The sequence below is a fragment of the Elgaria multicarinata genome, chromosome 4 (genome assembly GCF_023053635.1).
Source record: "Elgaria multicarinata webbii isolate HBS135686 ecotype San Diego chromosome 4, rElgMul1.1.pri, whole genome shotgun sequence".
Lineage (NCBI taxonomy): Eukaryota > Metazoa > Chordata > Lepidosauria > Squamata > Anguidae > Elgaria > Elgaria multicarinata.
This window is the reverse complement of record NC_086174.1, coordinates 24,097,304-24,123,982: the sequence shown is the minus strand read 5'-3', so window position 1 is coordinate 24,123,982 and position 26,679 is coordinate 24,097,304. Positions and strand designations below refer to the sequence as shown.

At 43.6% G+C, this 26,679-nt stretch overlaps 1 protein-coding gene across 1 annotated transcript in view; it reads left to right on the top strand.

The window, feature by feature from the left end:
* Nucleotides 1-26,679, top strand: part of EPAS1 (endothelial PAS domain protein 1) — a 173,849-nt gene that overhangs the window by 95,101 nt on the left and 52,069 nt on the right. Inside the window, exons 2-4 of the mRNA XM_063123965.1 lie at nt 4,792-4,982; nt 20,577-20,728; nt 23,061-23,145. Of these exons, the coding sequence (XP_062980035.1) occupies nt 4,792-4,982; nt 20,577-20,728; nt 23,061-23,145 (428 nt within the window). The remainder of the gene's footprint in view (nt 1-4,791; nt 4,983-20,576; nt 20,729-23,060; nt 23,146-26,679) is intronic.

Sequence of the window (26,679 nt, the reverse complement as noted above, 5' to 3'; positions counted from 1 at the left end):
ACTCATTTGTACTGAAGACATATGGCCCTTACAAGCTAGCAAAAACACCTGAGATAAACATCTCCAACCTGTTTGGTCACAAAACATTCCTGCTCAAAGTATGCCCACAGCAACCAATGTTTACCTGATTGGTTATCACACATACACACACATACTTGCATAAGCCTGCTTTCATGACGCTAGAAAACATGTTGCTCGAAAAATTACTTGCAAGTAATTTTTTAATGTATTTATTTTGTTCCGACAAATCTGTCCTGCCCTTCAACATCAATTTTTAGGGCGGTATGTAAAATGGCACAGCAATAAAGTGAAACCTCATAGTAACAACAAGAGCTGCAATTAAAAGCACCATAAAAGTCTGGAAGAATATAAAGGACTTTGGCCGCATGGCTGCCAGCTGAACCTCTGCATGGAAAGAGTTCCTTAGATGGGTGCCACCAATGAAATTTCTCTCTCCCTGGTTACCATCTGCCTCCTCTCAGACAGGGACACCCAGAGGAGAGCTTCACTTGATGATCTCAATATACATAGGCCCTTTCTACACCTAAGGATTATCCCAGGAAAATGGAGGGTTCGTCCCTGCCTGCTCCTGGGATCCCCTGTGTGTCATTTGCATGCACAGGGATGATCTCGGGATGATCCGGGGTGGGGGTGGGGGGAGGCAGGTGTAGAAACAATCACAGTATGCATTGAAGCAGGAATATTTTGATAACAATGTGAGACCACTCAGTCCTTCGGGTACCTGTGTCTCAAATTGTAGGTGAGCAACCACACCTTGAATTGAGGTTGGAGATAGACTGGAGGGCCAGGGGAGTTCTTCAGCATCAGCAACAACTTAGTTCAAAAACATTTATTTATTTATTACATTTACATACCGTCCCATAGCCAAAGCTCTCTGGGCAGTTTACAAGAGTTAAAAACAGTGAACATTAAAACAATAGGCATGGATAGGATTGCAGCCTAAGCTCTGAGAGTTTCTCTCCTTCATTGCTGTGCTCTGCGGCCAGCTAATAATAATAATAATAATAATAATAATAATAATAATAATAACAATAATAATAATAATAAATATTTCTTGCCCGCCTCTCCATTCTGATCGAGGGTGGGAAACAACAATAAACGATAAAATACAAATGTGTGTTATTTAGTTTGTGTTTGAAATGGTTTATTGCTCCTTGATTTCTAACATGAAAATAGAGACACAACCTGAAGAGGCTACGTGCTAAACTGATGAATTAAGCATTACTCCCGCTAATAGCGAACTCAGATGCTGAGTGCCAACAGAAATGGAGCTGAAGCAGGGCCACTGAGAAATTGAAGGGAGATATCAGCATGCTCAGGGAAGGCCCAAAGTTTGCCAAGATACTCTTCCCCAAAAAAATCTTTAGAAGGGGGAGGAAACATAAGAGGATGCAACCACAACCACAACAATGAAATGCCAACCTACTGAGGAGTGAGCATGCTCAGTAGCCATAGAACGTTAAGTTTATGCTGGCAAAATAAAAAATGGAAACCTGGAGTGAGGAATGGAATGCCCTGCTTGAACTTCTGGCAGCTCATAGTATCCTGGAGGAAGCAATGGTGTAGTGGAGCCAGGTTTTGCACAGTTGCATGGCCAGCACTTTTTGATTAGCTGCGGTCATCTGCCGCCACACCTCTCAGAATTCCCTGTTCCCGCTGAACTTAGCTGCAATTCTCACAGAACCTGTGGGGGAAATGAATTTTCCCAGCTGCAATATATTATTCCCTGTTGTAACGCAAAATGTTTTGTAGTGGCTTTGTCTTGAATGGGAAGCTGAGAACCCTTAGCTTTTCAAAAGGCCCGGTCCTGATGGAGATAAAAAATGTTAGAACTGGCTTGTTAATATGGATCAGCACAGCTGCCTGGATTTTTGGACTCTCTTTGGGGTGTGCAGCTAAGGGGACTGTCATGATGAGCTCCTGTACTTCAAAATTTAACATGGCTACTTAGAAGGAAGGAATGCTGGCAGATGCTCTCCAGCTAGGAGGCGAGGACACAATGCAATATTGTGGCAGGCCTCGCTTATACTTAATTCATAGTTCAGTTCATTGTACCAGCAGAATGCACAATGTTATTTTCTGCCCCCTTTTTCAACTCCTCAGAATTTATGAACATGTTTGCAGAAGCGCATATACTCCACACATTTATCTCAGAAGTTTTACCCATCTGCTGACACGGGTTCATTCCTGAGCGGAGGAGAGATTGTTAAGTATGACAATGCCTCACCTTCAGTTACTTGCCTACTTTTGAGGGGTTACATAGTTCAGTGACAGGGAACATGGTGTGCATATAGAAAGTCACGCCTAGAGTCCACTGAAATCCCTCTGCAATACATCAGGCATTGATGATCATGTGCTTTTGACATTATTAAAAATGTACTTGTTTGCCCTGACTTTTCTCAACCCCTTAAAGGTGCAATCCTATGTATGTTTAGACAAAAAGAAGCCCTACAACTCTCATCATGCTCCAGCCAGCTACTTTTTTTCTGTCTAAACATGAATAGGATGGCACCCTAAATTGTTTAAATGTTCTTGTGCTTTTATAATCATTGTTTTATCATTTGTTTTTTTCCGCTTTTAAAATGGGAAATAAATAAATAAAACGGTAGTCCATAGCAAATTTTCAGGGACAATTTCTTAGCCCTTTCGCCTGCCTTGAAATTGGCTGTTTTGTTTTAGTTATAATTTGGGGCTGAGGTGAAATTCTGTTGGGGGAAGGAAAATCAGAGCAACAGTCATTTCGTTCTCCCCAGAAAGCCCAGTTCAGACATGCTTTATGTATCATGGGCAATTCAAAATGGCTGTCACCACTGAAAATGGCTGCCTCCTTTCCCACAGCAGTTAAATATCTACAGAAAAACACACATTTTTGAAAGTGGGCAGATTGTTCCTCCAGCATCTCATTATATTCAAGAGGTGCAGGGTTAAATACCCTTCCACAGAAAGGCCCATGACTGAAACAGGCTTATTAATATCTAGACATATGCGTGTGTGTCTTGCAGAACCCACTCCCAACCTCAAAATGTGTGATTTGAAAACAGACTGAAATGTTTAAAAGGCATCCCACGCTGTTTTGCTTTTTGTGGGGGTGATTGGAATTTAACAGTGCAATGGTATATGCCGGCCTAATCAGAAGCAAGCCCTATTGATTTCAGCAGAGCCAGATCTACACCAACCAGGATATGACACTTTGAAAATGGTTTGAAAACTATATGTGGAGGGTGTCCTGGGCCCCAACAGTTGTCACTACTGTTATAAAATGTTTTAAGGCAGTAGTGTAGATCTTGCCCAGGACTTACTCCCAAGTAAACATGCTAATAAATCAGTGAAATGATTTGGAGAAATGAAGTTGGGTGGAGGGACTTTCTCTTCAAACTGGGTCAAATTCACAAAATTTTGGTTGAATCCTGTTTCTCTACTGTCGTAGAGCTTCTCTACGTGATGATTTTGTCATGCGATTGACATTCTTCAAGCACGGAATTTACTGGGAGCTCTACATGATGCTGTCATTCTACTGTTTCTTTCCCAAGATTTCCCCTTGCCTAACTTGCTCTATTTTAAGCAGGGGGAAATGTAGTGTTTTTCCTACTCACGTCATCAGACTGCCATCGCCTGCCTGGTATTGTTGCCGTATTGCGTTATGTGGGAGGAACTGAAGGGTGTGGTTATGAGGCAGTGACAACAATGGGGCGGTGTGTTGCGTCCCCATTCTGGGCACTTCCACCTCCGCCATTTGCAGTTGCTTTGGCAGGTCAGCAGGTGAGCTAGATTGCAACTGCTGTACGAGGATAGATAATAACATGGCTGAAAATGTTGAGCACATTGTTTCTCCCGTTGTTGCTGCTCTGTATGCCCCACCACCACCACCACCTGGGCAGTGTTTTTTTACAACGAGCCTGGGCTGCATGTACTAGAAGGCTGTGTCAATCATGATGGGTTGACCAATAACCAGCTAGTGGGAGGGAAATGGGCATGAACCACAGGTAGACGCGAGAGTCAAACGTTCGTGTGAAGGCGACTCACGACAACACTGCTGCTCATGAAAGGTGCTGCCTCTCTGTGAAAAGAAAAGAAATGGAAAGTTCCGGGATAAAACCAGCCAGCATAAAGAGTCCATGACTGAAAGAGGGAGCAGAAACAGTGGCCCTTTCTACACCTAAGGATTATCCCAGGAAAATGGAGGGATCATCCCTGCCTGCTCACGGGATCCCCTGTGTGTCATTTGTGCACAGGGATGATCCCGGGGGGAAAGGCAGGTGTAGAAACGGCCAGTGGTACAGTTCCGGGAAGAAAAGCCTCATGTAGAAATGCCCCTAGTCTCTGGTAGCAGGCCAGGGAAGAGCTGGCCCTGAGGCTGTGGAGTTTATGATACTGGTTCTAATTCTAGACAGGTAGCTCCATATGTTCCTATGAAAACTCCATAGGAAGTGGTTTAGGTGTGATAGTTCTCCCTGCCCCCCAACCGTATTTAGCAGATGTATAGCTCACTTTTCAACCATTTGTTCCCAAATTGGGTTAAAATTAAAAGAATAAAATGCCAATAAAATTTCAGCAATAACTTGGACTCGATGGCCTTTTAGGCCCCTTCCAACTCTACTATTCTATGATTCTATGACTTCATCACTTTATGTTACGATCATAGAAGGATGAATATATCTATGTGAACTCACTCTGATAAATACAGTGCCCTCCTTTAAAAAGATCCTTGTGTTTATCCTTCTGGAGTATAAATGGTTTCTCAAGATCCTTGTTTCTCCCCTTTTGTTATAGGAGCAGTTCTGAAAGGAGGAAGGAGAAGTCAAGGGATGCAGCACGGTGCAGAAGAAGCAAAGAGACCGAAGTTTTCTATGAGCTGGCCCATGAACTGCCACTGCCTCACAATATTAGCTCACATCTGGACAAAGCATCGATAATGCGTCTGGCAATCAGTTTCTTACGGACACACAAACTTTTGTCTTCAGGTAAGTTCCGCAAGTAAAAGCATCCAGTTTGGGCTGTTGGCCAATGACAACTGGAAGCCCTGGGGCTTATCCCAATCCCTTCAGCTCCTCATTTGTGAAACGTAGTTTGTGATTTCAACGATATTCCAGTATTATATACTTCGATCACTCTCTCCCGCTTGGGCAGAGAAACAAGTAAAGGGCTCCTTTTCAGGCCCTCCCTCCCAGTGTGATATGCTTCAGCAAAGGCCTCTCTTATGTAGCTCAGCTACTCACTCTGACAAAAAGGGCAAATGGCTCCCTTCTGTCATGAACATCAGTAGAAGCTTTTTCAGAGTAGAAGCTGAGGTACATCCAGCGAAGGGTCTGTCAAAGCCTTTGTTTCTGCTCATGGGTGTGTGTGTGTCAAGACGCTTTCGCCCATGGGGGTGCCTGTTCGACGCCATATTGGAAGGGGATGAACTCAAAAGCCCACAGCATCATGGCTGCAAGGCTAAATCAATAAAGCTAGACAGGTCAGGAGGGAATGCGGGCTATTCAGTTGGAAAAACAGCAGCACCGGCAGCCATTCCGTTGTCAAGCCTGCCCTCTGCCCTGCGTTTCCATGGTAACGCAAGCTACGCCCACTGGATAACCCATAGTAAAGGTAAAATCATGGTAAATTGAGAGTTGGAAAACGCAGTTTTGGGGGGTAAATCCCGATGTGGCTGCGAGTTTGTGGCGGCGTCATTTAAACAACACTATGACAATGCGCAGCTACTTCAGGGTTTATTTATTTATTTATTGCATTTTTATACCGCCCAATAGCCAAAGCTCTCTGGGCGGTTAATCGATTGTATAGACACCCCACATGTCTCAGTTCAGGCAGGAGTGAGTCAACAATTGAAGCCAATGTTCCTGGCCATTTCAGCCTCTGCTGCACAATTCAGAATATGACCCCAATAAGTTGCAAATAATGGCTGAAGTATACAAGTGCTGTTTCTTTTTCCGGATGGAGGGGTTTGAAGGGAAAGTGGACAAATGAGCATATTGTGGAAATATACAGACCATTTTCAAGTTCAGAACTTTGCATTATGATAATCTGCATGTTCAGTGGTTTTAGAGCAGGGGTGGGCAACATGTGGCTCTCAAGTTGTTTTGGCCTACAACTCCCATCAGCCCTAACTAGTATAGCCAATAGTGAGGGATCATGGGAGTTGTAGGCTAAAACTTCTGGAGGACCGCAAGTTGCCCACCCCTGCAAAATACAAGCAACATAGTTGGAGACAATATGAACCTGGTGTGGTGGATAATAAGTCAAACTTGGGTCCAAAAGGTAAGGGTTCAAATCCTCACTCAGCTATTAAGCTCACTGGATAGCCTTTGGCAAGCCCCACTGGGGGCTTCCAGATGACGCCGTTATCACACAATCACCTTGATTGTTCATGGACTTTTACAGGGAGAGGGGAGGTCAAGATGCTACCATCTTCCATTGATAACCTTCCCATGTTTTCCCGCCACTTCTTCCATCTTTTTTAATTTCCGCAGAAAATCCACTAAGGAGAGAAAGATGGAATAGTTCCACAATGCATTGTATTGTTAGTGCTAAGAATCCTCCATGTGAAAGCCCTCCCCATCTGGGTCAACCCACGGGTTCCTTGGCGGCACCTCATTGGTGTTGCATTCCCCCTAAACCCCGCAGTTTCCCTGCTACAGGGTTGCGCTTGCTAATCCCCATGCCAAGAAAGGAGCACAGGGTTTGCGGTGGTCTTCCAGGTACTGGAGCCTAGCCCCGCCCTCTTTCTGGGATCCGTTGACCAATTGCTGGTCGCCATCGGCCAAGATCGCCCCTTGGGTTGACCATGGAGCAAAATCAGACAGCAGAAGAACCGTGCTGACCTTGCTCGGGCAGGAAAAGTCAGAGTAAGTCCCTAACTTTTCAGCTGTGGATCTTTGGCTCTTTGCCCTGGGGTGGCTCCAAATCAGCAGCTGTGTCATATCACCGATGCAGCATGGATTCAGAGCCACCCCAGGGCAAAGGCAACATATAGACAGCCCCCAAGACATTACTTTAAATGCATCCTTGAATCTATGATTTCTCCCTCCCCCCATCATTGAGTGCAGCTGAGGAAGCCCTAAGGTGGCTGAGGGGGTACTACCCTTCCCCTGTACCATTTTCCTGTTGAATTAACAGACATCTGCTCTTTGCCACAAATAGCTTTATGGGCAAATAACGTTTAGGAATTTTCATCCGAGAAACAGCATGCGGGGAGGAAGGATAAATTCCCCCAACTATTCACATTGGGAGCCCTGCAGGTACTTATGATATGTGTGTGTTTCAAAATATGAGAATCTTAAGCGTGGGATTCAAAGGTGGTTTAAATATCTATTTTAGCCTTTCCCAACTTGGCACCCTCCAGATGTGTTGGACTGCAACCCTCATAATTCCTAGCTAGAAAGGCCGATAACTCCCATGATCACTGGGAATGATAGAAGTTGCAACCGAACACATCTGCATGGCAAACTGTTGGGGAAGGCTGATCGAGTTTTCTCTAACGTCAGCCTAAGAGCGTCATCACACAAAGGAAAATCGTGTTTGCTTACTGTCGCTTTCATTGCCCGCACGTTTGTCCCTCCTTACTTCCTCTTTTGAAAGAAGAAGTAAACAACATGCACATGGCCCATTCAGTGGGCATTTTGATCGCACTGCTTCTCCTGCACACAGGAGATAGAGGCAACTTCCATCTTTAAAACTAAGTCAGACTTACTGGGGTGGGGGTTTTTTGCACGAAGCAGGGCAGAAGAGGTGGAAGGCAGACAATGTCATGAGAGGGATCCGCGAAAATCCGTGAGTGTCCAGTAACGAGCATGCAATAAAACACTCATGTGATGGCACGCTAATTTACCTATACAGATTTGTGATAATAAGATTTACTAACTCTATTTACACTATCTGAAGCTCTGAAGAAATGGGCTAGTCTGCAAAAGGTTATGCCGGAATAAATTTATTAGTCTTTAAGGTGCCACAATACTCCATGTTGTGTTTGGAGGAAAGGGTGAGCTGTAAATGTGATAAATAAAATGAATGTGTTGCCCAAGTAGCAAATAAAGGCCAAAACAAATGCATTATTTCTTCACAAAGTTGAAGCATATATCTAAAAATAAACCTGGAAAATTTTAATTAAAACCAATTACAAGATTTCAAGCTTGAAGAGTTTTTAATCCTAATTAAAATGCCAAAGCTTATAAATCACAAAACATTTCCATGCTGGAACAAGTATATCCCAATCTGATGTGGAAAACACGTTTGCATAACCGCATTTAGACAGCAGCTGTGTAGTCCAAAGACCTCACTTAAACAGGATTAAATATAAAGCCAATCTGTGTCTCTCACTATCTGAGGCTCATGATTGGTCATTATAGTAGTATGCAACCCTCTGCTGGTTAATATATTTGGTGTGAGTGCATATGTGCACAAGGGGTGGGGAAAAACCCTTTGGGATTGGTCATCTTTTTTTTTATTTTATTTTTTATTTTTTTGATTACATATTACAATTACCACATAAAAAAATAAAATTGGTCATCTTAAGTGTGAAAAAAATGTGCATCTTGCCATCTTTGCTAATTGTACAGCTAAAAATGATCTATGTTTCCATTCTGCCTGACAAAGACCTCTATGTATCTCAAAAACATGCATACTTCCATACCAGCAGATGATCTCCCAGTAAAAGATATTACTAGTTTAGCATTGCTTGCAATAGATTGTAGAGTTGCAATATGGCCTAGATGTCCTGTGCCATAAAGTGTAGACTGGCTCCCTTAATACATGAATGAAAAGCCACCCACATTTTCAGCCATGCAAAATGGTACTTGAAAGAGAGATAGTTTGTTTGGTTATGCATGCACATCTGATATTAAAATGCTTAATTACAGATCTTTATGATGGTGTTGTTGTAAGTAATATCCTGTAAGTAGAGCAATTTCTCACACCCTTCAACTACTTTAGTAGCACCCATATGCAATGGAAACCTAGACGCCATGTGGACTCACATTTCCCATGTGGAGGGCAAGGGTATGGCACATGCTTTGCGTGCAGAAGGTCTCAGGTTCAACCTCAGGTGGAATAATGTAAGCCTTATTGGCCCTGTTCAGACAACACGCTAAACCATGCTGCTTAACCACAAAATGGTGAATGGGATGCAATGCATTCCATTAACCATTCTGTGGTTAAGCAGCATGGTTTAGTGTGTTGTCTGAATGGGGCCATTGAGTTCAATGGGATGGCAGCCGTAGTGCAGATCCAATCCATAGGCTAAAGTAACATTAGAAGGCAGAAGGGATGTCTAAAGTAACATTAGAAGGCAAAAGGGTTGATTTTTCTCGAACAAGCCACCTTGAGAACCCATGGCTTGTTGTTAAATTGTTCAGGGTGGTTAACAAGCCACACTGCATGGTGAGCAACCCTGTGGAAAATGTGCTGCGTTCACTCAACATATAATAACCCACCCTATGGAAAATGCACTGTATTCAGACAATACGATAATCCACAATTCAACAACAACCCACACTAGGTTGGTTAGTGTGTTGTGTGAACCCACCCAGAGAGAGCACAGACAGACAGAGAGAGAGAGAGAGAGAGAGAGAGAGAGAGAGCACAGAGAGAGAGAGAGAGAGAGAAAGAGAGAGAGGGAGAGCACAGAGAGAGAGACAGACAGAGAGAGAGAGAGCACAGAGAGAGAGAGCATACATTCACAGAGAGAAAGATAGTACACAGCTGAAAAGGCCCTGAAAAAGGTACTGAAAAGACTCCATCTTCTGGTGTCTCTGGCTCCACCTACCAATGTCTGTGGTGCTTGATTGACTTTTCCTGTGTGTCACTAGATCTTCATAGAAAAAAGGTGCCCCACCCCTGCCAAATGGCTCAAGACTTATCCTCAGTAGGACATACTTGTTGATTAGGTCTTGGAATATGAGAGTCATTTTGGAGAAGGTGACTTATTCCTTCTCCACCCCCACCCAACTCCCAGAACCTGACTTATGAGATTTGGGAGTACAGAGAACCATAGAAGCGTTTAACCTTTTGAATGTAATCCCCATGTTTACAGTTCTTTTTATTTACGAAGTGAAGGATCAGTATTGCAGCAGCAGACCTTGAGCCCTGCCCTGTTCCTCGGGGGGTGGGGAATTGAGATGAGGAGGAGCCTACTGTCATTTATTTATTTATTTCATTAGTACTTTGCATTTCTGCCCAAAAACCACACTCAAGGTGGCTTGCAGACACAATTAAAATTGATTAAAACAATTCTTTAAAATACAATAAAAACAGAATAATTACAGAATAAAAAAAAATGAACTGCACCGAGCCCCGCAGATCCACTTGTAGGCCAAAACCTTTCTCGAATAAAGCATTTTATTTGTTTTTTTGTCATAGAGCTTCATGTGTGTATAGGTCAGATCCTTATCCCTCAAACTCAGGTGTTTGGGTAACGATTGTATAGATCATGGCAACCGATATGCATTGGTCTTTTGTGCACATGGTCCCCTACCCTGTATAGTAAGAGCAAACCCATTCTCTAAGGGTCAAATCTTATGTAGCCAAAACAGCACAAGCCACACACAAGAGGCAGATATCAGCAGGCTTGGGGGAAACCCAAGGTTCGCACAAGTACAAAAAGTATATGGAGGGGGCAGGGTGGGGAGAATGGAATGGAATATCCTGGAAAAGGGCAGGGCTGGCTGGCTGGAATCTTGAACAGGGGCACTCCACCCTGCAACGTTTTGTTGCAGTTCACCTTGTTCAGATTTGACATCCAGTGTGCAGATGTCAAGTGAGATGGGGAACGGGGGAAGTATCAGGCTGGAGCAACGCTGCTGGTGTAATCACAGCCACCATCATCCCTGCAAAGATTGATTGCACGGAGCTTAAGTTTTTAAAAGTTTGAGAAACACTGACTTAAGCAGTCCAATTAAAATTTCCTAAGGTGCAATCTTATGCATGTTTAGAAAGAAAAAGAAGTCCTACAAGTCCCAGGATTCTTCAGCCGGCATAGATAGCTCGGGAATGCTGGGAGCTGTAGGGATTTTTTCTGTTTAAACTTGTATAGGATTACACCCTAAATGAGATGGGATCAGACTGGTGGTAATAAGCTCACCCCTTCAAGCAACAAATATGGAAACAGTCAAAATGGTTTTATATTGTCCGGCTTTATTTTATCCTGTCCCTGGACTTCACCTTCCTGTTTTGTCTCATTATTATTTTTTTACTGCCACGCTGTTTATTTAAGTTAAATGTTTTATTTAAAACGAACAAACAGAAACATCATCAAGTTTACATGTTGTTTGTTTGTAATTGACGTCTGGATCCTTAGAAATACAACTGTGCTATATGTTATGCTTTTAATTCAGAAAAATATATATTAAAAGATTTTAGAAAAGGGCTTGGCAAATATGCTTTATCAGGAGTTCATTTATTAATTCAGCTTTAACAAGTTCCTTTTCATAAGCAAAATAATTAATATCAAGTTTCAGGTTGCTTCTTTATCAGATAAAAATTGGTACCTGAAACACCACAACTCACCTCGTATATCTGAGCCTGCAAAAAGAAAAAGAGAAATAAAAGTTATTTAAAATCTCCCTATGCTATTTTTAGAATGAGCTTTATATCCCCTGGACGGCCCAGAATTTGCATTCCCCTGAAGCCAGCTAAAGGTCCAAATTTGGTCTTTTGTATCATTTCATAATAGGAAATGTGGGTCCCACAGCTTAAAGTTCAAAAGAACGCAACATACCAAGCATTGCTTTATTCTGGTTCCTTCTTTGCTTAGTAGCCTGTTTCCCTTTGATTTTCACAGTAGGCAACTCTGTGTGAGAATGCTGGGAAGGAAGCCTTCAGCCTGGTGGTCTGGAGGCCTGGCTGCGATTACTATTGCAGGAAGTGGACTCGAACAATAGCTGTAGAATATTGTTCCTATTTTCTGCATGGTGTACTTGATAGGGTTAGTAATTCCCCCTGACACACACGCACACACTTTATAGGGCTCCAGCCCTTTTAACAATGGACTGACAGACAGAAGGTTGGTAGGGACTCAAGACAGAGCCTTTTATGTAGCAGCACCCTGGTTGTGGAATTCCCTCCCAGAGGAGGTTAGGATAGCTCTCTTGCTATTGGCTTTTAGCCTGCTTGTAAAAAAGACATTCTTTTACCAAGCTTTCAGTGATTAACGTCATCACTCCTTGATCTTCTTTCCAGAGCGTTGGTCACGAACAGACAAAACAAATACTGGCTGGAAAATGCTGGTTGTTGTAGGACCTTTTTCCTTTCTAAACATGCATAAAATTGTGCCCTAAGATGTATATGTAGGAAAAGGCGATCTTTCAGAGAACCTGATTCCAAGGCATTTGGGGCTTTATAGTTTAAAACCAATGCAGCTGATAAAGCACTGGCAAAATATGACTTGAAATACCCAGTCCCAAATTCATTCATTCAGATTTTTTATTATTATTATTATTATTATTATTATTATTATTATTATTATTATTATAATAGATTTCTTACCCACCTCTGCATTTTGATCGAGGCGGGGAACAACAGTAAATATAAAATACATAAAACATTTGTATCCTGCCCTATATCTCTGGGATCTCAGGGTGGTATACAGATAAAATCAGAACAATGTAAAACAATAAATCATAGAATGGTAGAGTTGAAAGGAGCCTATAAGGCCATGGAGTCCAACCCCCTGCTCAATGCAGGAATCCACCTTAAAGCAACCCTGACAGTTGGCTGTCCAGCTGCCTCTTGAATGCCCCTAGTGGGAGAGCCCACCACCTCCCCAGGTCATTGTTTCCATTGTCATGCTGCTCTTAACAGTCAGGAAGTTTTTCCTGATGTCCAGCCGGAATCTGGCTTCCTGTAACTTGAGCCCATTATTTCGTGTCCTGCATTCTGGGATGATAGAGAAGAGATCCTGGCCCTCCTCTTTGTTACATAATAATATATACAACAGCTAAAAACGTATTAAATCGTTAACAAATTAAAATCAGTAGAACTTTTTTTAAAAGCAATAGAAACAATTAAAAACAATTAAAACTATGTGGAACCATGGAGAATTTAGCCCTCAAAGGTTTATTAAAAAGCCATGCTTTCACTTGGCGCCGAAATGAAGCCAGCGTAGGTGCCAGTCGGGCTTCCGAGGGGAGGCTATTCCACAACCAGAATGCTACAACAAAGAACGCTCCAATTACTGTACAAATAGTAACAATTACTTGTACAAATAATGTGGAAATTATGTGCATATTTGCATGGAAATGTACAACGATAAACTATCTGTTCACTTATCTGTGTTATTTTATTATTATTATTATTATTATTATTATTATTATTTATTTATATAGCACCATCAATGTACATGGTGCTGTACAGAGTAAAACAGTAAATAGCAAGACTCTGCCGCATAGGCTTACAATCTAATAAAATCATAGTAAAACAATAAGGAGGGGAAGAGAATGCCAACAGGTACAGGGAAGGGTAAGCAGGGACAGGGTAGGGAAAAACTAACAGTAGAAAGTAACAGTAGAAGTCTGCACAACATTTTAAAACAAAAGATGAGGGAATTATGGAATATATATATCGGTGTGTGGGTGGGTGTGAGTGTATAACCCATGCATTATGTCCATTAGCATTACAAGGAGCTAAATGATGTATTTAGATAAGGATGTGGAAAACAGTGAAACTAGATCTCATTGAAGTTGTCTGAGGCCTTTGCTAGACCTACCTTAAAAACCGCAATGGAGGAGGGGAGAGCCCGCGATGCAACTATCGCGGACTGTCACGCTAGTCTATACGTCAGGCTTGACGTGCTCATGAAGAGAGCCGTCACACCCGCCATTTTTTTAATTGTTTAAAGGGACGATGCGAACGAATGCGCCCAGATAAACTTTTTTTCGTTTCTTTTTTAAAAATTGGTTTCCCCGCTCCCCCCACCCTGCCCCCGATGGGTGCCGCTCCTGGCTACGCACGAGTAATCACGTGGAGCCGGGGTCAAGCTGCAAAAATGGGCCACACACTCCGTGGTCTCGGGCTGAGCGGAAAAAACCAGGCCCAAAGGGGTAGGTTATATCCCGGGGCCAGGGAGGGTTGATCCCTCCCTGAGCCCGGGATCCCCTGTGTGTCATGTGGACGCACAGGGACGATCCCGGGTATCACCCCGGGATATAGTCTGGTCTAGCAAAGGCCTGAGTTTCACCTCAATGCTCAGTCTGACTTGGGTACGTACTTTGGCACACATTCAAAAGCACACCATCTTCTCCCATTGTTTTAAAGCATGGCTGTATGCACTCTTTAAAATTTGTCATGGTATTTTTTTAATGTACAATTTTTCGAATGCATCTCCCCCCCACCCCCGGCAAATAGCATTGCAAGTTCTAGATGCACAACCTTTGGCCACAGATTGTGCTCTCATTCGTGTTCAGGTTGTAAATTCTGGTCATAAACTAATTTCTCACACATCCCTAATTTAAAAGGTTTGCGAGCAGAGCGGGAGCACTGGTACCAATGTCTCACATATACCCAGAATTCTTGTCAGGTTCATTGCTGACATGTAGGGTTTGCAAATCTAGAACAAGCTTCTGGAATGCTGATCCATGCTCCCCTCTTCCTCACTCTAGAATGAATCCTCAAACACATACTAACAAATGCTAACTATGGTTAATGTTAGCCATGGCTTACATTTATTGCTTATGTTGGCTAATGTTGAAAGGGAAGCAGAGCTCCAGAGAGGAGATGACTAGCATTCTGGCAGGCTCTGGATTTGCAAACGGTGGTTTGTAAGAAGCCAGTGTTAGGCCCGCAGCACCATTGACTCCAGAGAGTGCAGGACAAGGCCCAGAGGATGCCAGCCATTTCAGCTTGGACTAAACAAACAAAGGCTATGTTGACCATATTTTCCTGGAGACTATTCTCAGCAAACCTACACTTAGGAGACTTCTTTTTTTAGTTTAATTTCTCTCCCCTCCCCCTCTTCTTTTCTTTTCTATTTTCCTGAGCAGGTGGAGGAAACTGGTGGGTTATTTCTGTGACTATAGACGGTAAAAGAAATGAGGAAAAGTAGGAAACGTCCAGGAAATTCTTCCAGAAAGAGGAGATGGCAAGAGAGATGGTTTGAGCTTGTTTCAAGGGAGATAATCAGCAGAGCCAGAACGTTGTGAGGAGGGAGGTGAAAAACAGCTTTTCCATGTAGTTTTAAGGAGTATCACTGTCACAGGCTTTGCAGGGAAACAAGGAACAGGCATAATAGATATGTAGAACTTCCAGTTTCAGAGTAATAGTTGGGGTGACCATATGGAAAGGAGGAGAGGGCTCCTGTATCTTCAACAGTTGTTTTCAAAGGGGAATTTCTCAGGTGTCATTTGTATGCATGCAGCACCTGGTAAAATTCCCTCTTCATCACAACTATTAAAGCTGCAGGAGCCCTGCCTAGTGCGACCAGATACAAAAGAGGACAGGGCTCCTGCAGCTTTAACTATTGTGATGAAGAGGAAATTTCGCCAGGTGCTGCATTCATACAAATGACATCTGCTAAAGTCCCTTTTCTATACAACTGTTAAAGATACAGGATCCCTGTCCTCTTTTCCATATGGTCACCCTAGTATTAGTTGCAGGGGTGCAACAGTGGGAGGGATCTGTTGCCCTCATGTCCCGCTTGTGGGCTTCCCAGAGGCATCTGTTTGGCCACTGTGGAAAACAGGAGGCTGGACTAAATAGGCCTTTGGTCAAATCCAGCAGAGCTTCTCAATTGATAACAGGGAAAAGAGACAAGAGGGAGAAAAGTAACTAGGGTAGGAGGGGATGAATGTGGGCAAATGAGGTTATATCTACTTAAAACATGGTTGCATTTGCAATGAGGCTTAAGGGAATGAGTGGTTTCCTACTTTTCAGATGAAACCTTCAACCCATTCATTTCAGTGCCCAAGAACTTTTTTTTTTTTGGTAGCATATAAATATAGTTAATATATACCAGTTTTGACTCCTCACTGAGACCTATTGATCCTATCACTGCAAGTAGGCACTGCACCTTTTGATGGATTTTTAAAATTTTATTTTGAAGTGTCATTATTTGAACAAACTAAAATATGCACATATGAATGTAGCCATATATGTGTTGGATTATGGAGTTTTGGATTTGGATCTCACCTGAGTAATTTGTTCTTCCAAAAAAAGAAGAGTCTGATTATTAGCTCTCAGTTACATTCCAAGAAATTGGACTAAAGGAAGTGAGCAAACATCTGCGGAAACATGTTCTAGCCCTTTGGAACTCCTGCACATCCTGACAGTGGGAATCAATCAAAGCTTGTTTACCAGGGTTATTTTTAGCATAAAAGAATATTTTCTTTGAATTTTACGCTAGGCAGTTTGCCGTAAAAGCTAGATACCACATTGGGCATTGGATAATTTGCACGTTTAACTGACTCTGCATAACAGATAAAAGTACAAGATAACTTTGTCTATTAGCAAAACTGTAGAGAATAGTTTCAGAAGGCAGGATGACCTCTATGAACTAAGCCAAGGCTCAACGCAAGTTATGGAAGACGCCAGGCACTCCAGGACAGAATATAAGAATAACGCTTGCCATTGGCAACCTAGCAAGTGGACTTGTGGATCAGCGGACATAGCACAGTGATGGATTACATCTTCTGCATGAAAAACATCCCAGGTTCAATCCCCAGCATCTCCAAATAGAATCATAGAATCATAGAAAAGCAGAGTTGGAAGGGGCCTACAAGGCCATCGAGTCCAACCCCCTGCTCAATGCAGGAATCCACCCTAAAGCATCCCTGACAGATGGTTGTCCAGCTGCCTCTTGAATGCCTCTAGTGTGGGAGAGCCCACAACCTCCCTAGGTAACTGATTCCACCGTCGCACTGCTCTAACAGTTAGGAAGTTTTTCCTGATGTCCAGCCGGAATCTGGCTTCCTTTAACTTGAGCCCGTTATTCCGTGTCCTGCACTCTGGGAGGATCGAGAGAGATCCTGGCCCTCCTCTGTGTGACAACCTTTTAAGTATTTGAAGAGTGCTATCATGTCTCCCCTCAATCTTCTCTTCTCCAGGCTAAATAGGTCTTGGAGAAAGCCGCTGCACAGTAATACTAGAGGAACCAATGATCTGTCTTGGCATAAAGTAGCTTACTATGGGCCTGTTCAGATGACACGCTAAGCTATGGTTAGACTTCTAACTCTTTTGCAGAAAATGGTTAGTGAGCATCTTTGAACCATGGTTATGTAGCCACCATGGTTAGGAAAGGTTCAAATCACATGCTAAGTCATGGTTCACACGACACACTAAATCAAAATAAGCTCAAAATGCTTAACCGTTGTGGCTTAGCACGTCATCAGAACAGGGACTGTGTTTGTATAGTAAGCTGCCTCAACCTACCCACAGCCCTACGGAGACAAACCTGCATAACTCCGTGCAAGCCATAATGTGTCCTTGGATTATTTAAGACCATTGTTCTGAGTATATATCTTTGTGGCTTACGCCTTGCATCATTGAATGTAAACAACAAATGGAAGACCTTAATTAAGAAACGCCTTGTCCATAATATTCCTCTCTCAGAAGCTGCGTATACGTAGCACTTTTCACAAAACGTAATTAGAAAATTGTTTAGGCACAGCACAAGTCAATAATAATTGTTTTAAGTGAGCATGAGGGGTTGGGCCAGCCCTGCTCATATGTCTTGTACACAATTACATCTCCCTTATAGTTCTCATTATAAGGGAACTTGCGCAGAAGTGCGTTGAGCCTTTCAGTGTGCTCTTGCTGCAGTAAGTACTTGCGGACTGCCAGTGGCGGTTTCACATTCTAATTGATGGCTGATGCTCCTCAGATCCTAAGAACTGTCCTGCTAGATCAGACCAAAGGTCAGTCTGGTTTGGCTCTAAGCACATGTACAAAAGCAGCCTTCCTCAAGCTGGGGCGCTCCAGATGTGTTGGACTACAACTCCCAGAATGCCCCAGCCAGCGGCTGGGGCATTCTGGGAGATGCAGTCCAACACATCTGGAGCGCCCCAGGTTGAGGAAGGCTGTACTACAGGATGATGGTAGGACATTTTTTCCTTATAACATGACTGTCCCATTCACACATAAAGAGTTATTGTTAAGGGCTATTTAGAGTAGACCTACTGAAATGAATACAGTTAGACTATGGCCTAATCTACACCAAGCAGGATGTTGCACTATGAAAGTGGTATGAAAGCAGTATGTAAAAGGAAGGAGCCACACCAAGCAGAATCTAGCACTATGAAAGCAGTATATGGCATGTGTCAATGGGCCCCAACAGTTGTCAGTGCACTTCAATACCGCTATAAAACAGTAGTGTGGCTCCTGCCTTTTATATAGCGCTTTCATACCGCTTTCATAGTGCAATTGGTGTAGATTAGGCCTAACATTGGACACAGCCCAAAGTGTGTGGTCTTATTTTAGCAGGGAAAGGGGTGTGTGGGAGAACAGAATGTCCTCTCAGTCGGTTGCTCTGGCCATTTTTCCTCACTTTTCCTGTCAAGTAAGAACTGCCCCCTCTCTATATATGAATGGGGCAGGCCAATGAATGACCATCATGTCTGCATTGGTTTCTTTCTTTATTATTGCATTTATTACCCACCTTTTTTCCCTCTTGCAAGGAACACAGGGCAGCTTACATAGTCCTCCTTCTCTCTATTTTATCCTCACAACAACTCTGTGAAGTAGGCTAGGCTGAGAGTCAGTGACTGGCCCAAGGTCACCCAGTGAGCTTCATGGGTGAGTGGGGACTAGAACCCGGATTTCCCAAATGCCAGCCTAACACTCTAACCACTACACCACACTGGCTCCCAGTCCCCAACAGTGATCAGCCAAATGTCCCTAGGATGTTAACAAGCCAGGCCCTACGGAGGCAGCCACCCACCCCTGTTGCCGTTTGTTCCCACTGTCAAGTTATTATCCTCTGAGATGGAGGGTTAATTTTTATGCATTTATTATTCTTTTAGAACTAACAGTTGTTAAAAGACTTATCCTCCATTAATGTTGGCAGTGCTTTTAAAAACCATCTGTGATGTTAGATGCTGTGCAGTGCTTTTTAGAAAAACATCTATGGTCACTACAACATCCTGTGGCAATGAACCGATTATCATTAGTAGTACTTCCTTCTGTTTGCCCTGAACTTCCTGGCCTTCAGTTGGATGACCTCATGTTTGAGTGGCCTGTGTGTTGCCCACCTCCTACTGCAGGCCTTCCCCGAAGGAATACCTCATTCCAGAACAATGCTGTTGTTTTACACCAAAGCAAAGATGGTCGGTGGATAATCAACTCTTCATTTGACTAGCAGCATTGTCCACATGGCACAATGTCCAAAAGCTGCTCTTGGCAGCAGGAAGCTGTGGTACAGGGCAGTTAATTAAGTGCATGCCTGATGCAACCAAGGGCTGTGGTCCTGGCTATCTCGACATAGGTTTCCTGGTGACGAGGCTTTCCAAACAAGCCACAGTCTATATGGAAAAGCAAGCATAATCTGCTGAATCTGAAAGTCAAGTGTTTGGTCTTGCACCATTCCAGGGAGTGAGAGATTAGCAATTAAAGGGCTTGAATCCACCTCCTGCATTTGACCAGCGTTGGTTTCAGATGGCAGGCTTAATAAGGACATGAATAGGGCTGGGATTGTTTCTGTGGTGCAGTTTGCTTGCTTTGTGGCCTCTGCTCTTTAAAGAATGTGTTTGGGGTGAGGGATGGCTTCCCTAAAGGTAGCAGAGAAATGCAGGCATCTGGATGCTTTCCAGTGTCTTCAGCTGCAAATACATCAACTGCAGCAGCTGCCTGCTTGTGTCCTGATTTACAGAGGACAGCCCTCTATTTGAAGGTGTCCGCTATTTGAAGGGCTCTTCGGTCCAAGTCCATTTAAAGAGAGAGGAGGAACTTGAAGTTCCCCATCAACAGTTAGCATCAGAACACCAGACTGAGCAGCACACAGGTCACTTAAGCTAGACCTACACTACTGCTTTATAGCAGTATTGATAACTGCACTGATAACTGTTGGGGCACAATCCACATTTCATATACCGCTTTCATGGCGTTTTATTTCCTACTTTTTATTCCACATTCGTATTGATTTGACACAAGGTGTAATTCTGGCCTTAGTTACGCTCTTCCCCTCTATAGTGAGATGTATGGCATTTCTGTTTAAATTAAGGCAGGTGGGGGGGGGAGTTTCTGAATGTGCATCTATACATATAAATTAGCATATGGTTTTTTAAAAGGCAAATCTGTGTCTTCTTCTGTGTTGATGCATTTCCTCTTTTGGGGCAATGCCAAAGCGGCCACCCTTTCCAGCGCAACCTTATGTGTGTTTAGTAGGAAGCAAGTCCCACTGATTTCAGTGGGGCTTCCTATCAAGGAAGTATGTATAAGATTGCAGCGCTAATGCCTGAACAACCATCATAGTATAATTACTGTACCATTATATTCTGGTTAAAATGTGTATCCACTAAAAGCAACATCACTGACTTTATATCAGATGTGGACTTTGGGCATGATTTGGTAATATATATTCTAAGCATCCTTTCTGATTTTGCCTTTTGCTTCTGCTATCGCCCACTCCACCCCCACCACAGTCTGCACTGACAACGAGAGAGAAATTGAGACTGATCAGCAGATGGACAACTTGTACCTGAAAGCTTTGGAGGGATTTATCACTGTTATCACACAGGATGGAGACATGATCTTTTTGTCAGAAAACATCAGCAAATATATGGGCTTGACGCAGGTAAAACATCCTCTACTCATTTGACGTAGCAGGCTAGATAAGATAACCTCTGTGTCTCTATTTCTCTTCTTGGTTCAGCGAATTTGTCAAATGTGATTTTAACAAAAGCTGTCTGTAAAGCTCCAAGTATCAAAAGCGATGTGTATCCTGATCCACGAAGCACTATTCCAATAAATAGAATGGTGCCTTACCTATTATAGGATTAGAGGTGTAAGGCGTTTAGCAAAGACAGGGATCCCGATAAAGAGATCTGCTTGTACAGCAGTGTAGTGCAGTGCAGCAGAGGAATATGTATGTGGGGATCTATTCACACCTGCTTGCCCAAAAGATGGTGCGGTCTGCTTTGTCAGTGTTCATCACCTGTTTGGAGGTTGGGGGTTGGCCTGTTGTTCATCACCTAAACATCTTTTTGTGCATGTGGCTCCTGATCCAGGTGGGATTTTTCTAGGCGTTGTCCTTACTAGTTACACATCTATTGAAGCTCTGGACTTGATTTCCTGTATCTTTTAGAACTCAGCCTCAGATGTGGGTGAGCTTAGTTTGCAATCCACTGACTGTACAGTTGACAGTAGGTAGGGTCTAGTTGATAAGAGTAGGCAGGTCTGCAGAATGGGTGACCCATAAAACTGAATGCAGGTTGCTTGGTCCTCCCCACCCTCCCACCTCTCCAAATGAATGTCTTTTTCCTGCCAGCTCTGTGGATTCCAAAGACAGGAGTTTCCAAGCTTTGAGCAGTTCAGAATACATGGTGGGTGGGCCGTGTCTAGCTTGGCAGGTCGCAACGTGTGTAAGCCTGGGATAAGAATATTAGACTACGTCCCGAAAGATGCACTGGATGTTTTTAGCTAACATCTTACTCTATCCCAATCCCAATTCATTATCTTTAAAATGAGCTTAATAGTAACCTACTTACTGTTGAACACATGGAGGTCAGGGATGGGACCGGCAGGTGTGACTTTTTTTCTCCTGTGTGCATTGAGTATGATTTAAATGTTGGAAAAGTGTGCGGATGGGTGAGAATTTTGTTTAAGTTCATAAAAATATACCAAAATTTGCAAATTTCTCCATATTCAGGACAAAAAGAACTTGAGGGGGGGTTTGTGTGTTTTTAAAATGATTTTGGGAGAAACCAACATTGACGGATTCATCCATCCAGGCCCAAATAGGGATGGTGCGAGCATCCAACTGGGTCTGCAAGGGCATTGGTCCTCCCGCGTCTTCGCCTCGCAGACCCAGTCGAATGCATGTGGGTATGAGTGTGGATCCAATCCCAAGCGTTTGCCAGCCCCTTGCATTAAGAGGGCTTTTAAAGCCTGCATTGGAGAAATGGGCGGGGGGGGACACTTTCCAGAGCCTCTGGAGCCTCCAATAATGCAGTTGGCCTATAACTCCCAGCATGCACTGCCTGGGAGGTCTGCACTTACCGGGGCCTAGGAACGGCAGGCACTCGTGGTCTTGCTGCTGCTGCCACCATGATTGCCTGCTCCCCGCCGCAGTCTAGAGTACTCCAGTTCCTGGAGGGGTCGCTGCATGTTCTGCAGGTGCCTTTCAGGTGTGGAATGCGTGGCGACCCCTCCAGGGACTGGAATATCCTGGATGGGAGTGGAGAGCGGGCGATCGCAGTGGGAGTGGGTGATCGTGACAGTGCAAGGCCATGAGACCCCGCCCTTCCTGGGCTCTGGTAAGTGCAGCCCTCCAGGCAGTGCATGCTAGGAGTTGTAGGCTGTTTTTTCCTTATGGAGGCCTAGAGCTGTGCATTAAAATGGCGGTTCTGTCATAAAATGGCAGTTCCGTCATAAAATGGCCTCTGTGATTTGGATTTCCGAATCCAAGGCCAGAGGCTGGCACAGACCTAGTTTAAACTGGATTCCTCCCCTGAACAGGGGGTTGGACTCAATGGCCTAAATGGCCCCTTCCAACTCTATGATTCTGTAATGTTACGAGGAAGTCCTAAGAAAGAGTTAAGGAGCAACAGCAGATTCTTGGTCACTATCTCTAATAGGACTGAAACTATCATCAGCCTTTAGAGAACAGTGAGAAAGAAATCTTAATTCGCTTTGAATAATGCAACAATAATAATAGCTACGTTGTGAATTTACAATGAACAGTTCTTTATCTAAAAGTTCCTTGTAAACAACAGAACACACCACAAAGGCTGTGAAAGATAAGAAATATCTACCAGTAAAACATAAATTCAGTCATGTAGTGCCTTGAGTAGTTTGTTTATGCTGCGACGTAAATTGGGCAATGTCTAAAATATGCTCCCCTGTATAAATTCGTTTTGTAACATGATCCTTGATTTTTGTCTTGGTTTAACTTTGTTGCCAATCAGGTTGAGTTGACTGGACACAGCATTTTTGACTTCACTCACCCGTGTGATCATGAGGAAATTCGAGAAAACCTGAGTTTGAAAAATGGTAATTTTTTTTTGTTAAATGTAGAGGTTGCTACAGCAGTGTGCTTTAAGTATGCCTAGAAAGAGTGTGCTGTATCTCCTAAAGTGCTTAGGCTGGCTGCTTTTCTGAATGGCAAGTCTTAAATCTGGCTACTTCTCCTGAGGAATTTATTGCAATCTGGATATTGTTTCTTCTCTACTGTCTCTTAGCTCATGGGTTGGGAACCTCAGCCTACAGGCTGGAGGTTTTCAACCCAAAGTCTCCCCTCCTCAGCCCTTCACCCACAGCAATTATGTGTTTTAAAACAAAAAAAACCAACCCTCCCATTGGAGCTATTGGGAGGTTTTTAGCTCCTTTTGGAGCTAATAGGAACTAGTTGCCCCTTGAGGGGATTTTTGTCTGTATCTTACATGTTATGTGGAGAAATGAATGTGTGTTTATTGCTTTGGGAGGAAACTTTGGGCTCTCATGTTCATTCCCTTGTTCTCCTCAGCAAAAAGAGAAGGTAACATTTGTGTCAGGAAATCAACCCTAATTCCTAGCAGGATCTACCTTATGAGGCCTGGGAGATTTGCATTCAGTTCAAGCAAGGGATTCCCCCATTATTGACTTATTTATTTATTTCATTTTTATACCGCCCAATAGCCGAAGCTCTCTGGGCGGTGCACAAAAAAAAATGTTCCCCTACGTCATGCTACATTGAAAAGAGGGGAGGGGGCACATGAGTTCATCATCAACTCCACATCTCACCCTGGATAGAATCCCAAGGGCCAAGTAATGAACGAAGTCTTCAGAATGCTAATTGCTTTAGAATGTAACCAGCTAGGTTTCTGGTGTGTCATTGTCAACAGAAAACTGTTCTGCGGAGATGGTAATTGCCTTATTTAGCAATCAGCCACCCAGAGAGTTTGTAGAGTATCTTGAAACTATAAGACTTACTGCATTCAAGGGTGGAGTCAGATAATCTGTTAACTCACGGACAAAATGATAATCCCCTCACATCCAAGGTTACATTGAAGGCTGATCTCACCTCATGTGACGAAATGACAAGCTTATCATGTGATAATTTCAGTCCTCATGAGATTGACATTGTTATTTGCACTAGGGATGCTTGAACAATTCAGTCTTGGCAAATTCTGGCACGAACCGACCTGATCTGCACCTCCCAGACTAATGTGGAGATCAGAATGTCGCTTATCCTTTGGATTTCACATTTCTCCAAATTTAGCAGTGCAGTCCTCAGCTCAAAACTTTTGCCTGGATACTTTAAAAACATTCTAATTTATGAGAAAATATGTTTAGACATACATAAATTTAGATCAAATGCATATATAAATGCGCAACCACCTCTGTACTGGATCCTTGCCCCTCTTGGCTGATAAAAGCTAGCAGGGATGGAACAGCTGGCTGGGCCAAGGAAGTGATTAATGCCTCTCTGCGAGAGGGAGTGGTCCCAGGCCATCTGAAAGAGGCGATAATGAGACCACTCCTGAAGAAAACTTCCTTGGACCCAGAAAATCTTAGTAACTACAGGCCGGTGGCAAATGTTCCATTCCTGGGCAAAGTCCTTGAGCGGGTGGTTGCAGGCCAGCTCCAGACACTCTTGGATGAGACTGATTATCTGGCCTTGGATGAGACTGATTATCTGGCACAGAAACAGCCTTGGTCTCCCTGTATGATGACCTATGTCGGGGGAAAGACAGGGGCAGTGTGACTCTGTTTTATTTATTTTATTTTATTTATTACATTTTTATACCACCCAATAGCCGAAGCTCTCTGGGCGGTTCACTGTTGATTCTCCTTGATCTCTCAGTGGCTTTCGATACCATCAACTGTGGTATCCTTCTGGAACGTCTGGCTGGGTTGGGAATGGGAGGCACTGCATTGCTGTGGTTCCGCTTCTACTTGGCGGGTCGGCTCCAGAAGGTGGTGCTTGGAGAACATAGCTGGGCCCCATGGACTCTCCAGTACGGGGTTCCGCAGGGGTCAGTCTTGTCCCCCGTGCTGTTTAACATGTACATGAAACCGTTGGGTGCGGTCATCTGGAGTTTTGGAGTGCGTTGTCATCAGTACGCTGATGACACGCAGCTCTACTTCTCCTTTTCATCTTCATCAGGTGAGGCTGTGGATGTGCTGAACCGGTGCCTGGCTACGACAATGGACTGGATGAGGGCTAATAAACTGAAAGTCAATCCAGACAAGGCTGAGATGCTGCTGGTGGGTGGTTCTTCTGACCAGATTGGGGTGTGTGTGTTCAACCTGTTCTGGATGGGGTTGCACTCCCCCTGAAGGAGCAGGTTCGTAGCTTGGGGGTCCTCCTAGAACCACCTCTGTCACTTGAGGCTCAAGTGGCTTCGGTGGCACGGCGTGCTTTCTACCAGCTCCGATTGTTGGCCCAGCTACGCCCCTATCTGGACAGGGATAACCTAGCTTCAGTTGTCCATACTCTGGAAACCTCCAAATTAGATTACTGCAATGCCCTCTACATGGGGCAACCTTTGAAGATGGTTCGGAAGCTGCAGCTTGTGCAAAATGCAGTGGCCAGATTGATAACTGGAACAAGGAGGTTTGAACATATAACACCAATCCTGGCCCACTTGCATTGGCTGCCTATATGTTTCCAAGCCCAATTCAAGGTGCTGGTTTTAAGCTATAAAGCCCTACATGGCTTGGGACCACAATACCTGATGGAACGCCTCTCCCGATATGAACCTACCCATACACTGCGCTCAACATCTAAGGTCCTCCTCCGAGTGCCTACTCCGAGGGAAGCTTGGAGGATGGCAACAAGGGAGAGGGCCTTTTCGGTGGTGGCCCCCCTGACTGTGGAATGATCTCCCCAATGAGGCTCGCCTGGCGCCAACATTGTTATCTTTCAGGCACCAGGTCAAGACTATTCTCTTCTCCCAGGCATTTAACAGCATTTAACAATGCCGTTTGTCTTTTTACAGACCACAGAACTGTTGTTTTTAAATGGATGATGTTGTTTTTATACTGTTGTTCTTATGTTTTTGATGGTTTTAAATTTTGTATACTTTTTTAATTTTTACTGTTTTTAACTTTTGTAAATCGCCCAGAGAACTTCGGCTATAGGGTGGTATATAAATGTAATAAATAAATAAATATTGTGTGAGGAAAATATGTTCAAAATGCAAATTTAAGCCCTCATTTATATACCGGGGTTGTTTTTAGTGCTTTTTAAAAAATAAATCACACAATAATGCAGTAACAGGACAGAACAGATGTATGAATGAACATATGTGAAATTGACATGGTCAAGTATTAGAGAGACTTGTTCATCCATGGTCTGAACCCACCACAGATGTTCTTTTATTAAGCAATTGGGAGTGGAGAAGCTTTCACTATATTGGCTGGTCTAAAGGAAGTGCCCAGGTCAGAGAGTCGAAGTGGGGCATATTTAAGTGGGGCATGTTATACCTGGACAGCATTTCAGAAGACACATAGAGAGAGAAGCAGCAAGCCCAGCCTGCACTGAGCGGGGGGTTGGACTCAATGGCCTTGTGGACCCCTTCCAACTCTACTATTCTATGATTC